This window comes from Monosiga brevicollis, genomic scaffold (assembly GCF_000002865.3).
Source record: "Monosiga brevicollis MX1 MONBRscaffold_13 genomic scaffold, whole genome shotgun sequence".
NCBI classification, from domain to species: domain Eukaryota; class Choanoflagellata; order Craspedida; family Salpingoecidae; genus Monosiga; species Monosiga brevicollis.
The window spans coordinates 901,979-914,711 of record NW_001865050.1 but is presented as its reverse complement, the minus strand read 5'-3'; the positions used below and the strand labels follow the sequence as shown (position 1 = coordinate 914,711).

General features: G+C 54.7%; 2 protein-coding genes across 2 annotated transcripts in view; one reads left to right on the top strand and one right to left on the bottom strand.

The window, feature by feature from the left end:
• Window positions 1-8,164, bottom strand: part of MONBRDRAFT_26292 (uncharacterized protein) — a gene marked incomplete at both ends in the record, with an annotated part of 12,051 nt that extends 3,887 nt beyond the window's left edge. Inside the window, 26 exons of the mRNA XM_001746573.1 lie at window positions 70-123; window positions 422-625; window positions 874-1,164; window positions 1,353-1,958; window positions 2,073-2,162; window positions 2,660-2,782; window positions 2,897-2,987; window positions 3,268-3,425; window positions 3,563-3,643; window positions 3,728-3,805; window positions 3,911-4,060; window positions 4,143-4,271; window positions 4,367-4,462; window positions 4,581-4,769; window positions 4,873-4,950; window positions 5,050-5,154; window positions 5,264-5,429; window positions 5,516-5,679; window positions 6,065-6,284; window positions 6,569-6,625; window positions 6,719-6,802; window positions 7,222-7,289; window positions 7,396-7,449; window positions 7,570-7,655; window positions 7,747-7,840; window positions 8,030-8,164. Of these exons, the coding sequence (XP_001746625.1) occupies window positions 70-123; window positions 422-625; window positions 874-1,164; window positions 1,353-1,958; window positions 2,073-2,162; window positions 2,660-2,782; window positions 2,897-2,987; window positions 3,268-3,425; window positions 3,563-3,643; window positions 3,728-3,805; window positions 3,911-4,060; window positions 4,143-4,271; window positions 4,367-4,462; window positions 4,581-4,769; window positions 4,873-4,950; window positions 5,050-5,154; window positions 5,264-5,429; window positions 5,516-5,679; window positions 6,065-6,284; window positions 6,569-6,625; window positions 6,719-6,802; window positions 7,222-7,289; window positions 7,396-7,449; window positions 7,570-7,655; window positions 7,747-7,840; window positions 8,030-8,164 (3,651 nt within the window). The remainder of the gene's footprint in view (window positions 1-69; window positions 124-421; window positions 626-873; window positions 1,165-1,352; window positions 1,959-2,072; window positions 2,163-2,659; window positions 2,783-2,896; window positions 2,988-3,267; window positions 3,426-3,562; window positions 3,644-3,727; window positions 3,806-3,910; window positions 4,061-4,142; window positions 4,272-4,366; window positions 4,463-4,580; window positions 4,770-4,872; window positions 4,951-5,049; window positions 5,155-5,263; window positions 5,430-5,515; window positions 5,680-6,064; window positions 6,285-6,568; window positions 6,626-6,718; window positions 6,803-7,221; window positions 7,290-7,395; window positions 7,450-7,569; window positions 7,656-7,746; window positions 7,841-8,029) is intronic.
• A 783-nt stretch (window positions 8,165-8,947) lies between these two features.
• On the top strand, window positions 8,948-12,364 carry MONBRDRAFT_26291 (uncharacterized protein; the record flags this gene model as incomplete). Its single annotated transcript, XM_001746696.1, has 12 exons — window positions 8,948-9,019; window positions 9,097-9,192; window positions 9,264-9,335; window positions 9,434-9,524; window positions 9,589-9,844; window positions 10,003-10,105; window positions 10,273-10,777; window positions 10,957-11,411; window positions 11,504-11,720; window positions 11,854-11,948; window positions 12,034-12,114; window positions 12,203-12,364. The coding sequence occupies 12 exons, from the start codon at window positions 8,948-8,950 to the stop codon at window positions 12,362-12,364; spliced, it is 2,205 nt and encodes a 734-aa protein (XP_001746748.1).
• Window positions 12,365-12,733: the final 369 nt, after the last annotated feature.

The window sequence follows — 12,733 nt, the reverse complement described above, 5'->3', positions numbered from 1 at the left end:
ACAGTGTGAGGCCACTGGGGGGAGGAAGAAGAAAAACCAATGGAGCAGATCAAACCAAAGAGAGCTAACCTTGGCCTTGTCCTTCTTCTTCTTTTTCTTCTTTGTCTCACCAGTGGCCTCACACTGTGGACCGAGGATCAGCACGTCAGAAGACAACAGCGGCGCCGAGCAAGCAGAAAGCGCGGGGCCAATGGAACGCATCGAGACGAGCAACAAATACCTCTGCATCAGCTGGATCTTCAGGGGCAGACTCCAGGCCAAGGACTTCCTTGAAGCGCTTGCACAACCAAGCTACGAGTTTCTGGCGACGTGGGCTTGCCGGCAACTACGGATATGCGGCGCATAGCAATGAGTTTCAAGGCCGACGAGACCAAACACCGAGGTCAAAGAAGGCGCAAAGTAGAGTAAGTAGCCCACGTACTAGGTGAGTTTGTGCAACCGCCTCCAGAAGCTCCACAATGTCAAGACCCTGCTCGGGCTCGGGCAGCTCAAGAGAAATGATGCGCACTCGCTCAGCAAACTGCAAGGCCGTTGGCGCCGAAGAGTTGGTGCTTTCTGAGGGCGAAAGCCCGACAACAAAGAATTGAAGCACCAGCTGAACCAGATTTTCGTTGGCCAATTTTCCCTGAGCAAACAGAGACGTGCCCCATTGTGAATGTGATCATCCGGAACGGGCAAAAGAAATGAAACGAACCAGCACCAGCACCAGCACCAGCACCAGCACCAGCACCAGCACCAGCACCAGCACCAGCACCAGCACCAGCACCAGCACCAGCACCAGCACCAGCACCAGCACCAGCACCAGCACCAGCACCAGCACCAGCACCAGCACCAGCACCAGCACCAGCACCAGCACCAGCACCAGCACCGCACCAGCACCAGCACCAGCACCAGCACCAGCACCAGCACCAGCACCAGCACCAGCACCAGCACCAGCACCAGCACCAGCACCAGCACCAGCACCAGCACCAGCACCAGCACCAGCACCAGCACCAGCACCAGCACCAGCACCAGCACCAGCACCAGCACCAGCACCAGCACCAGCACCAGCACCAGCACCAGCACCAGCACCAGCACCAGCACCAGCACCAGCACCAGCACCAGCACCAGCACCAGCACCGGCATGTATGGTAACAACACCACGCCCGGTGAGTTTGCATAGGACTTACAATGTCAGGCGAGCCAAGCGCAACTCGTTCGCTGATGTATCCCACAGCGCGCATCAGCATCAGCAGCGCCGTGTGAATCAGCTGTCAGGGTAGAGCAAAACGCGCACACCACAGTGTCTACATGAGCGACGGATAACGCCAGGCGATGACCCAGCGAAGCTTGGATGGCCAGCAGGGACGCACATCACGATCAAAGACCAGGGACTCGAGTTGACTAAATTGAGGCAGTAGCGCGGGGCGTTTGAGGCCAAAGGGTTCGTCAAACAGGGAGGAACGGCTGCCGGAGAGGCGCAGTAAGTACTGCTCCGCATCGTTGTGGTTCTCCGGCAGAAGGAAGGAGGTGGTTGGATCGTAGAGCGATGCTAGCTCTGGCTTGAGCTCGTAGGTGCTCTGCTCCCGCAACCCCTCGGCCTGACGGAAGTTGGCGACACGAGCTAGCATGCGCGTCAGGCTGCCATCGCGATCATAGCGGCGAGGGAAAAAGCGCTTGATCCGACTGTACGGTGCTGGCCCACAGCATAGCGCCTGGATGACTTGAAATTCGATAATGTCCTCAAGGGTCACGTCTCCGACGCCCTCGTGATGACGACAAGTTAAAATATTCAAAATCAAGCGAAAGTAGCTCTCAAACAAGGAGGCTACGGCGGCAGCCATCTCGCCGGAAGTTTCAGCGCCCACCTTCAGGGCCCAGGTATGCAGCTCAAAGCGCAGCAGCGTTTGCCAAACAAATACATCCGCAGGCACATTGGCTGCCACCAACTGAAGCACACGAAGGTCCTTGTCATACAGCTACAAACGAACAGAAGAGGGTCAGTGACATGCTCACACACTCTGATTGGGTCTTGCACTCGATGCAAGAGTCTGATGCCACGCCCATTGCCGGCAAACAAGGCGGTGTCGTACCCAGCCCTTGCTGTCAGAGGCCGAGTAGTTGAACAACTGGTTGGGAATGGCATTGCCATTCCGAACCCACATGCGAATGTTGCTTTGTGCCTGCAAAACTGCACACCGCAAGGCACCTTCACCAAAGTGAAGCATCTGGTCCATGTCCAGGCCCACTGAATGCGTTCGAGGAGAAAATTGATCAGGTAAGAAACGAGCATGGACGAAACGCGCTTTTTGCAAGACCAAGTTTTGCATCCAACACTCACATTCCTGCAAATCGATGTCTTGTCGATTCAAACTGCTCTGAGTGCAGATGTAGCCAACGAAAAGTCGCGCGAGCGGGTAGTGAAGAGACACTGGCTGCCGGCTCACAATAAATCGGAACAAGCGAAGATTCTCAACCCGTCGAGGACCCTAGTACGTAGGGGGACGCAAGATAGAAAGGGTCAGGGATGCGCATGCTCAAGAAAGAGAGGGGTGGGGATGTGCTCGTGTGTGTTGACGATATGCCACCAAAGCCAAAGCACACAGCACTCCTCGCTTGGTCTGATCTCAACTCAAGAACAAAATCTGCCATCAACAGCCGTAACTTGAGGCAGGCTCACCAGGAGTTCAGAAAGTTCAGGCAACTTCAAGTTGCTTGGCATGGGCTGCATGGGCTGTACGCAGCACAACTGACGAAAATCACGACCGAGAGCGTGGATGCCATAGAGGACGTGTTGGGGATGCTAAAACAAACGGGTAGAAGCGTCAGCCATGACGATTGGCCTTGATTCAAAAAAAAATTATGGAAACAGGCGTGAACAAGCCTTTGAGCCCGGAGGTTGACCCCTCAGACTGACCTGCTTCCCATAATCCAACAGGCTTTGCAGCAGCTTCGAGCACAAGGTCATTTCTATCAAGAAAGCATGGCGCCAGCTCAAGCGCTCGTATCTGATGCACGTGGTTGACATGAGAAGGCATGAGGCGGAGACGAGGTGCACGCGACGCCATCACCCAGTCGTTTAAGCAAAACGCACAGAACATGTTCAGCGGAAGCACGCGTGTACTGGTCCATCTCGTTGAAGTGTTGCAAAAAGGACAAAAGGCTAGACCAAGCGCAAATACATGAGGAGCGCGATGTTCGAGCAAGCGGCGCCACGCGGATGTGCCCGGCAACGGAAAAGCAGACCAGTAAGCAAGGCAGGAGGCTTGACAAGAGTGAGGGGCGCACCTTGGGAGAAGCATATCAAGGGTGCCGAGGTCGGCTTTGAGCGCATAAGAAATATCGTAGATGATGGTAGCATACTGATCGTGGAAGGTATGCGCCATGCGCTCGGGCACGCGGCAATTGTATCGACCATCCCGGGGATCCCAAAAAGGCTCGAAGAGCTTGGGGGTTAGCCAGAAAGGCATTGGAATCAGCACAAGTGAGGGCCGCAACGATACCAGGTGCGTAACTTTAATGTTGGCCCTGTGCTGCGCGTCAAGAGTGCTAGTCGGAGCGGCATCTCGCGAGGCGCGCTTACCTTGTTCAAGGTATCAAGTAAATAATCAAAAGCGTTGTGAAAGTAAACCAGCTCCGTCGTGACGGAAGGTGTGGTAAAGACCTTTGGGGAGGGGAGGCAAGATTATTCGACTGGTATAGGCGCGGTGCCGGAGGTATTGGTACGAGAAATAAGCTGGGCCCGCACCTGGACGGAGAGCTGCATGAGGCTTTCATCGTCGCCTTCAGCGCTCTCGGCTCGCTTTTGATGAAGAACCGTATAGTTCTGCCATGGATCAAGGGGTTCAACGGGGTATGAATGAACGACGGCGAATGGGGCGGGAGTGAGGCCGCAAATCTGAATGCTTTGCACTGTACCCAAGGCTCGTACCTTGCACAAACACAGGCCAAGGAACTTCTTGTAGTTGTGTTCAACCATGGGGGCTGCAAAAATGAGGGCACGATAGGCAGCGCGTGACTCTTTCCAAAATGCCGCCTGTGTGCGCATGTGACGCGCTAGAAAGCTGTCGTCCAGCGAACTCTGCTCCACAACCAATGGTACGCCCGTGAGTGCAAAGGAAAGAACAAAATAGTGGTGTGGGCAAACGTGGGTTGGCACGCACCGTCGTGACGGTATCGGCCAAGATGGCATCGAGTGTCTGGCCACACAGGACGCCACCGAGAACGTGGCGCATAACCGTTGACTGCTTGCACATGTCAGCCAACCGCATCAGCACGTCCACCATACACTCCTGCCAATGGGGCACACGAGGCGAGCGGGTCAGGCACGCCGATGAGTACAAGTGGCGTGAGGTTGCAGTGTGAAAGGACGACCGTGTGATCGTACCTGGCGGCTGATGTGGCTGATGGAGCTGACGTAATTGACCAAATGAGAGGGCGTGATAATTTCCGAGCCTTGCTCGCACTGGCCAGGAGTGCCCAGCTGAAAGGGAGGCAAGGCAGAGACGCAGACAAAGGAGATTGCAAAGGTTAGCCAGGAGAGGCGGTGGAGGATGAAAGAGGCGTGACACTGCAGATTTTCGGTCGCACGAGTGCTTTACCAGGATGACGGCACGACCAATCTCGTCGATCAACAATGCCCAAGAGCGTGCACGAGCCTCGGTACAGTGGGTGGCCAGGCTCAATATTTCAATGACTTGGACAAAGTCATGCAGCTCGTCGTTGTACACAACCAGGCACGACGCCTCGCGCGAGGGGCCCTCCGTATCTTCCAGGTATCGCTCAGCCAACTAGACGTGTGGAAACACCTGGTGAGCCAGCTTGGAGCGCCTAGTCGTAAACACGGCGGCCTGCCGATCTACTGAATGCTTTTCCGCTTGTACATTTACGAACCGTGAAAATGTGACCCAGTCTCTCGACCAGGCTCTCCAGAAGCGGGCGCGGATGATTTTGACACAGGGTTGCCGGCGACTACAGCAGCAATAGCGTCCGAGGGTCAGCGTTGCACATGTCATCAGGCAATAATGCGCAGAGGAGCGCATCCGTCGTTGCCGTATGCAGAAAACAGACCTGCTGTTGACTTTCATCAACCTGGTGTTGCGTGCAAGCGTAGCCTGAGGTGAAAGCCTCAGAGTCACCGCAATCGCAGCAGCCACCGCCACCACTCATGTACACCTAATCAAATGTCAGGATCATGAGACCGTCTGACACTCGTGAAGCGTCGCTCAATCCCTCATGTGGGGAGCTTAAGGTGGTGTGTGGTGCATGCACGGCTCGATCGTACGTTGTAGTGATGCTCGCGGTGGATAGATTTATGGAAGCAGTCGTGGCACATGACGCAGGTGTGGTCAACGGCACAATCGACACAGGTGTAGGTGGGGTCTTGGTCTTGAAACACATAGCCACAGAGCCCAGAGGGTGTTGAGTCGGCCGACAGTCGCTCCACCACGCTGCGCAAGCAGGACAGCCAGTTGAGGTGTTGAGTCAGAAGAGATGAAAAGGAGCGAGTGCACGAATAAGACCAAAGGAAACGTACGCCTCATGCGAGTCACAACCATCCATGCGATAGGCGTGGAACAGGTAGGCCATGAGGTGCTCGCTGGTGCGGTACTGGCCAATGCGCAAGGATTCGTCATTGCTGGCACGAAAGGCTTGCAAGGTCGCATCGCCATCTGCGCGCAAAGCCGCTTCAGCCTGTGACTGCGAGCCATCACGTATGATAGATACCACGTTGAGAGCCGGCAAAGGGCGCTTGATCAAAGAACACCATCAGAGCCCACGATGCACGCAAAGAAGCCCAGCACGCCCGTGTTCACAGCGTCGCGTGGCAGAGGGTTGCTGGCTCACCGTGGTCGCCATTGTTCCTGCTCGACGTCAGCTGCTTTCAACGCCAGCTTATTCCTTTTTTTTGGCACGTCAGGCAGGTGTACGCCAATTCCGGCCCCGTCCCCACACGTGGGAGCGTGGGAGCGCCTGGGGCAAACCCTCAGGCGGAGGCAAGTAAACCAAGAGCAAGACAAGCACGCACGCAAGACGATGTGCGAGCTCAGTGCGTCAGATGCCAAATGCAGCTCCACACACACACACTCTCTCTCTCTCTCTCTCTCTCTCTGTCTCTCTGTCTCTCTTCCTTCTCACACACACACAAAGGTAAGTTTACTGCAACTTGTAGCATTCTTTGAAGCAACTTCTTGTACAGGATTTGCATTGGTGGACGTTGGGGCAGGTTGAATATCTTCATTAAGTCTGTTTTCTTCGGTTTGTTCTCGTTTTGAAAGGCAAGAAAAGAACAAGGCTTTCTTCTTCTTTTTTTTTTGATCAAAAGACAGAGGCAGGGGACGCATTCAAGGCAAGGGGTGGCTAAATTGACATGTGAACGAGAGGGTTATTGGTGTGTGGGCATGCCGACCACGAGGTGTGCGGCTGTGGCTGCGGGTGGGTGAGGCCACCCGGCTTGGGCAAGAGTGTCGGTGAGAGCTGCAGTGAGCTCCGTTTTGCGCAGTGGAACTGGGGCCGCAACATCGTGTGTGGTGGCCCCGATGGTGAGCTTGAGCTCCAGAGCCTCGCCTCGACGTGCATTCATCTCCACCTTCCGAGGGCCAGGCGACAAGTGAGACGGTCAGTTTGAAGAATAAAGAGCACAAACCTACCCGAAAAGAGGTCAAAAAAAAAAAAAAAAAAAAAAAAAAGGGATTAAGCCCAGAGAAGACATGAGACCGCGTCGGGGAGGGGATCTAACCTTGATGGGTTGCTGAGGGTCACCGACGAGAAAGGTCCGGGAAAAGGTGAAGATGGGTGATCGCCCATCAATCCATTCAGGTGACTGCATGCACCAAGTCAGGAGCCAACGTCAAGTCTGAGCAGGCCCCGACACAAAAGTCGCACGATCATGTCTGGGTTTGGTGCTGGAATGTCACAAGACCTGAAATTCGCGCCGGAGCTTTTCGACGTCTGGATATTGGCGACAGAGTTCAAACGCATCCATGGTTTCAAAGGATAGTGTTTCTTCGCCGAGAGCTCGATGAAAGTTTTCCGCGACGAGTTGCAGTACGCTCTGAAACGCTTCTGCCTCGATATCCGTGTCAAGCGAGCACACGGGACTCCTAACAGAGGTGCCGTTTTGATCGTGGAATCAGCCGTTGCCCAACCTGGGTCAAGCGGGACACAGTCCACAGGGTGCGCCACCTCAACTCCCAAGGAGGTGCGCCCTTAGTGTGCAGGGGTCTTCTTTCAAGAACATACCGAACACTGGGGACCCCTTTGCTGACAATGTAGGGTGCGAGTTCAGAGCGCAAGACGTTTTTTAGGTTCTACAAGAGTCCGGCATCACGGGCCACCGGGAATCAGTACAGTTGGCGTTTAAAAAGTCCAGCCAGGTAAAAGGCACGAGGGCTGCCCGATGACCACCGTACTCACCCCGAGATTGGACGATACCAGCAGTGTACAGTGATGATAAGCTGCCAAGCGGCCCTGTCGTCGACACGAAAGAAATCGGAAAAAAAATGAAAGCGCCTGAGGAGCTGCTGGGCCCAGAGTTCATCCAGGGGCCACTTGCAGTGAGCCAGAAACAACGAGTGAACGTCAGCTTACGATACGATAGGCCGAGCCTGAGATTTTGTGCCCATCGACAACAATGTCGTTGCGTTCCTCCATAACTCTGGCTGGGACGCCGAGACCTGGAGTGCATGGCGCGTCTTGATGTGAAAAGCGCGAGCCTTGCGGTCGTGGACTGCAGTGTAAAGTAAGCCATGCAGATGAGATGCGTACCATCTTGCAGGGCTTGAGCGAGAATGTTGGCGTTTCTTCCAGGCTCGTAAGCCGGTTTTGGAGTGAGGAAAGTAAGGTTCAGATTGCCCTCGTCCTGATTTGAGAGAATTCCAAGCCAAAGGCAATCAAAAGATGGAACGGTCGTGAGCGTCTTGCTGATCCAAAGTCAAGCTCTTCTGTTTCCTCTCCCTTTCGTCCTTTCTCTCCCAACGCCCCCAACCCCTCGCTCTCTCAGCAGCCCTGGCCTCGAGTCGACAAGCGAGCCTAACGGGCCACGACGCACGTGGTAGACCGCGCCTCCGCCCGACTTGCGGCGGGCCAAGGGTATGTGTCGGGCCGCCATGGCGGGCAGGTTGCATTCAAGATAATGGTTTTGACTAATGCCAACCACGACACAGGGTCGGTTGCGCCAGAACATGAGCACCGACTCGCGAGCCTCTTCTGGGGCCTAAGGTGGTGTGCAAACAATATTTTTCTCGCTCAGCGGTCGGCGGGTAGCAACAGGCAAGTTGGGCAGAGCCAGTGTTACGAGACAAGACCTTGTATAGCTGGCTATAAAAGTGCTCCTCAGCAGCGAGGTTGGCAAAGACATCCCGACTGGTAAAGGTCAGGCACCGCAAGTGTCGTCGGCCTTGCCACCTCGGATGAGGGGACATCGCCCCGGCCACCCGACGCGCGCTTTGCACAACCCGCTGAGCCATATCGCGCTCCACTCTGCTCTCCTCCCCTCCCCCTATCTCACCAGCCCAGCCCAGCCCAGCCCGGCCCAGCCCAGCCCGGCTCGCCGCTCTCGAACTGAAAATGCTGACAAGTTCACAATGTCAGACTATTCTCCCTCCTCGACACCCTGCACATTGACACACTTTTCACTTTGCACTTTTTCATACGTTCCACACACTTTCACTATGCACTACTATTCTGGACACTTTACACACTACTTTACACACTATGCTGCTCTGCATATACACTACACACAAGTCAAGATCAAGGACAGAAATCAAGATTTTTGTTGTTTGGCATTCTGTAAATTTGATATTTTCCCAATGAGAAGCCAGTACCACATTGTGTTTGACGACTTTGAGGGGGCATCATGGCCTCGTTGCAAATGAAGGATATCGGAGCTGGACGGCAGGGGAATGGTCGTCGTGTAGCTCCGGGGCGACTGGTGTTGGGGGTGTTGGTGCTTGTTGCTGGTTGGCACATGGCGTGCGGGAGTGAACCTTCCATGGACGCGCAGGATGGCAACCTCATCTTCAACGTTGGCACTTCCAAGGTGCAAATGTCCTCCTTTTGCACGTGCGGTGCCGGCTCGGACGGCATCCTCACAGCCCTCTCCGCGCTGCCTGGTAGAGCGTGGTCATTCGGCAAGGCGAAGCAACCATTGACCTCTTGCGCGTCCTGTACAGCCTGCAAACAGCGCTCGCCAATGCGCAAGCTGAGATTGCGGTCTGTTTGAGCGTTTTTCCCCACGAATCCATCGGCTCCGAGCCATGCTCATGCACGCGCCTAAAATGTAGATGCTAAAAGCTTCACAGGCCACGCTCGATGCCACCTTGGAACACAACGTCACCCAACTCCTTACTCAAAAGGTTGGGCAGCCCTCCTTTGCGTTTGCTATGCGTCGTGCGCCCGAGTGGCCTGCCTGGGACGCACCGCGAAAATTCACACAAAAACCACATTGGCCCAGGCCGATCAAAGCGAGCTGGAGATCACCGTGGCCAGTGCCGTGGACTCAATGCGCAATTATGCCGACGAAGCTGTTCAAGGCATGTCCAATTGTTCCTTGTTCTCGACCCCTTGTCTACCTTACGCCTGCTGTGGCATGGTGTTCCTCCATCTCAGGTGCGGCTGAGGAGGCTGCTGCTGCTCGTCTGGCCCTAGTCAACACCACGGCCTTTGTGGGCTTGGAACAACGTGTCGCAGTTTTAGAGACCACTTTTGTCTCGCAGACAAGCCTGGCCGAGGACCTCCAGGAAGTGGTCATTGACGTGTCTGAAACCCTTGACCATGAGCTGCAGTACGTCTACGGCAACATGTCCCTCCTCGGCGCCGACCTGGCCAATACAACCTTCAACGCCAACGCCGATGAGATTCTCCGGTACCCAGCCTTTGCATGGATCCGCCTGCACCGCCGCTCCCACTCTTTGGTGGGCTTGTCGGTAAACGCACACAGCCAACAGTAAAGCGGGAAAAGGCATCCTCCCACTACTAACAGTAGACACATCCTGACCTTTGTGTTGGCTTTGCATCCGATAGCTGCTTCTCGCTTGGTCTGGTGTATGATGCTGAATCGGATGCCTGCATTCCCACTTACTTGCATACGGGCTGTCCAGCTGGCGGCCCTAGCGTGGCCAATGCAGTAGTCGTGAACTGCACCGAATCCGCATTCAATAGCTAGTGCACGGTAGGCAGAGCGCTCCTCACACGTGTCGCATGCTTCTTGTGCAGGCTGGGGTGTAAGCGTTCTAATGAAGCTGACTCCACCGAAATCTGAAAATCGTCAAAATCGACTTGAAATTGTGGTAGATGGGCTGTGCATCAGGATTTGCGGCCACCAATACAGCCAAGTTTGTCTGCAACGCGCTCTCAGAGTGGATACCCGTGTCGGGCGATGCTCTCGTGTGCACGGACGTGGATGAATGCGCAGCGGGGGCCACTTGTCCCGAGCTGGCGACATGTACAAATCTCGTGGGCTCGTACGAGTGCCGATGCCCAGGCGGCGACACAGTGGCTCGAGATGCGCCTGCTTGCTACGGTTTGTACATGCACTTCTTGGACACTCCGGAGAAGCTGCTGTTTGACTTTACCCAAGATTGCGGCAAGCAAGAGTCCGACGTGTCGAGCTCTATTCCTCAAGGGGCCGTGGCCATTGTGGCTTCTCTAACCTCCTACAACTCGCTTCGCAACGATCACTGCGTGTATTCGCTCGGCCGCGACAACGACGTGCCTTGCTCCTTTTCCTCCGGGGGCGTCTACAGCACCAATACCTACTACAACGATGTCTTGCAGACGCAAAATGGAGAAAATGGTGGTGCGTACACCCAGTCTTATGCCTTCCTGTCGTAGTCCAGTAAATCATATATGTACATATATGATTTACTGGACTACGACACTTCCCTCCCACCACACGTCCGCCCCCACAAATGATACTACATGTATATAGAAAAAAAGGCAGCATTTCATGGGGCCACCCGTTACTATGCTGTTTAGGTCCACAATACCATGGATTCTCCTCGGGCACATCGATTATTCCGCTCAATGGGCGCACTGTCAAAAGCAGCATCCATGGCATGACACATGGTGTCAACTATCTCACCGTCTATATCTATGGATATGTAATGGGTGTGGACGGACGCTCTACCCTGCTGGAGGTCAATCAAGTACACAATCTCCGCCTGGCAAGCTCCTCGGCAGCGACCATCGCCTCTCTTCAAACGCAGCATGTGCCCGCCAGCGGAGTTGCGGGCGTTCTGACGACCGCCACCACGTTTGTCGACACACATCGTGACCACTACTGGACCAACTTTGGACCAGATATCAACCTCACCTACCCCAACTGGGATGCTCAACCCAGCGAGACGACTTCCTTCTGGGGCGATGCCGTCATCACGAACGATGGCGACGCCTCAGTCGCCAGTGCTTATTACGGCTACAGCCAATTCCTGGTGGGTTTGGCGCCCTGTGACTACGTATCTGCTGCACCCTGGCCCAGAATATTCCTATGCGTGACACACCTCATTATGCACCGCCTTTCCAGATGACGGGCACTGCGGACGATGGCACTGTCCGAGTAGAAACCAATGTTGGCTTTAATGACGCCGGTACCTCCTACTTGACGGTTGCGGTCTTTGGCTATATTCCCAAAGGTCCCTTCACCAATATCATCTACCTTGAGGCGGCACAGCGCCGCACAATCAGCTTTGACCCCACCACACGCACTGTCATTAACAACATTGCTCCTCCTGCAGCTACAGGTGGTCAACTTTCAACGTGCATTCCGTGTCCTTGGTCCGGCCCTGCTTATGTCCGTCACTCTGCCTTCCTTCACTAATATCACACCTTGATGGTTGGTTGTCTGGTTTTTGCCGAATGGCTTGGGAGTGCTAGGCATCCCGGTCACAGCCAAGGCCCTGATTACAACCATCTTCACTTACGACGCGCCAGGCATCAGCGACCATGTCAATCACCTGTTTGGTCGCGACGTACGTTGTCTGCCTCCCCGCTGTTTTTTGTGATGCTGCACCAGCCTTTTGTAGCCGGCCAACTCATTTGCGATGCATGCCGCAGGCATCAACCAACGTGAACAGCTGGGACAACAGCATTCATGACAACAACGTTTATTTTAATGATGTGCAGATCACACACGATGTTCGTACCGACTTCACCTCGCAACTCTGGCGCCCCAGCTGACCCCTATGGTCCAGACTGACTCGCGTGTTGGCCCGATGCCCCTTAGGGAAGTGCGGGATCCAAGAATTACTACGGCTTCTGGCACGGCACGCAAATCATCCCACTCAAGGCCAACGGCAATTTTGACGCCATTCTGTGCGACGGCGCCGCCAATGATGGCACGCCCCACCGCGTGGCCATCAACATTGTCGGCTACGTCGCCGCTTAGACCACGAGCCCCGAGAAAAAAATTTTTTACAGCGGTGGTTCAAACGAAAAGGTCGTGGCATCATTTGTCTGACATAATTTCACACACCGGTATTCGCATCGGTTAAGTAAATCATATATCACACTTTGCTTTGGATTAAAGCGTGACTGTTGCTGCATCATGTGAACTTTGCATCCAACGTGGCGAAAGTTGTGATTTTTGGTTTTTTTGTGGCGCGCTCTCTCTCTCTTCTCTGTCTGTCTCTCTCTCTGTCTGTCTCTCTCTCTTCTCTGTCTGTCTGTCTCTCTCTCTGTCTGTCTCTCTCTCTCTCTCTCTCTGTCTGTCTCTCTCTGTCTGTCTCTCTCTCTCTCTCTCTCTCTCTCTCTCTCT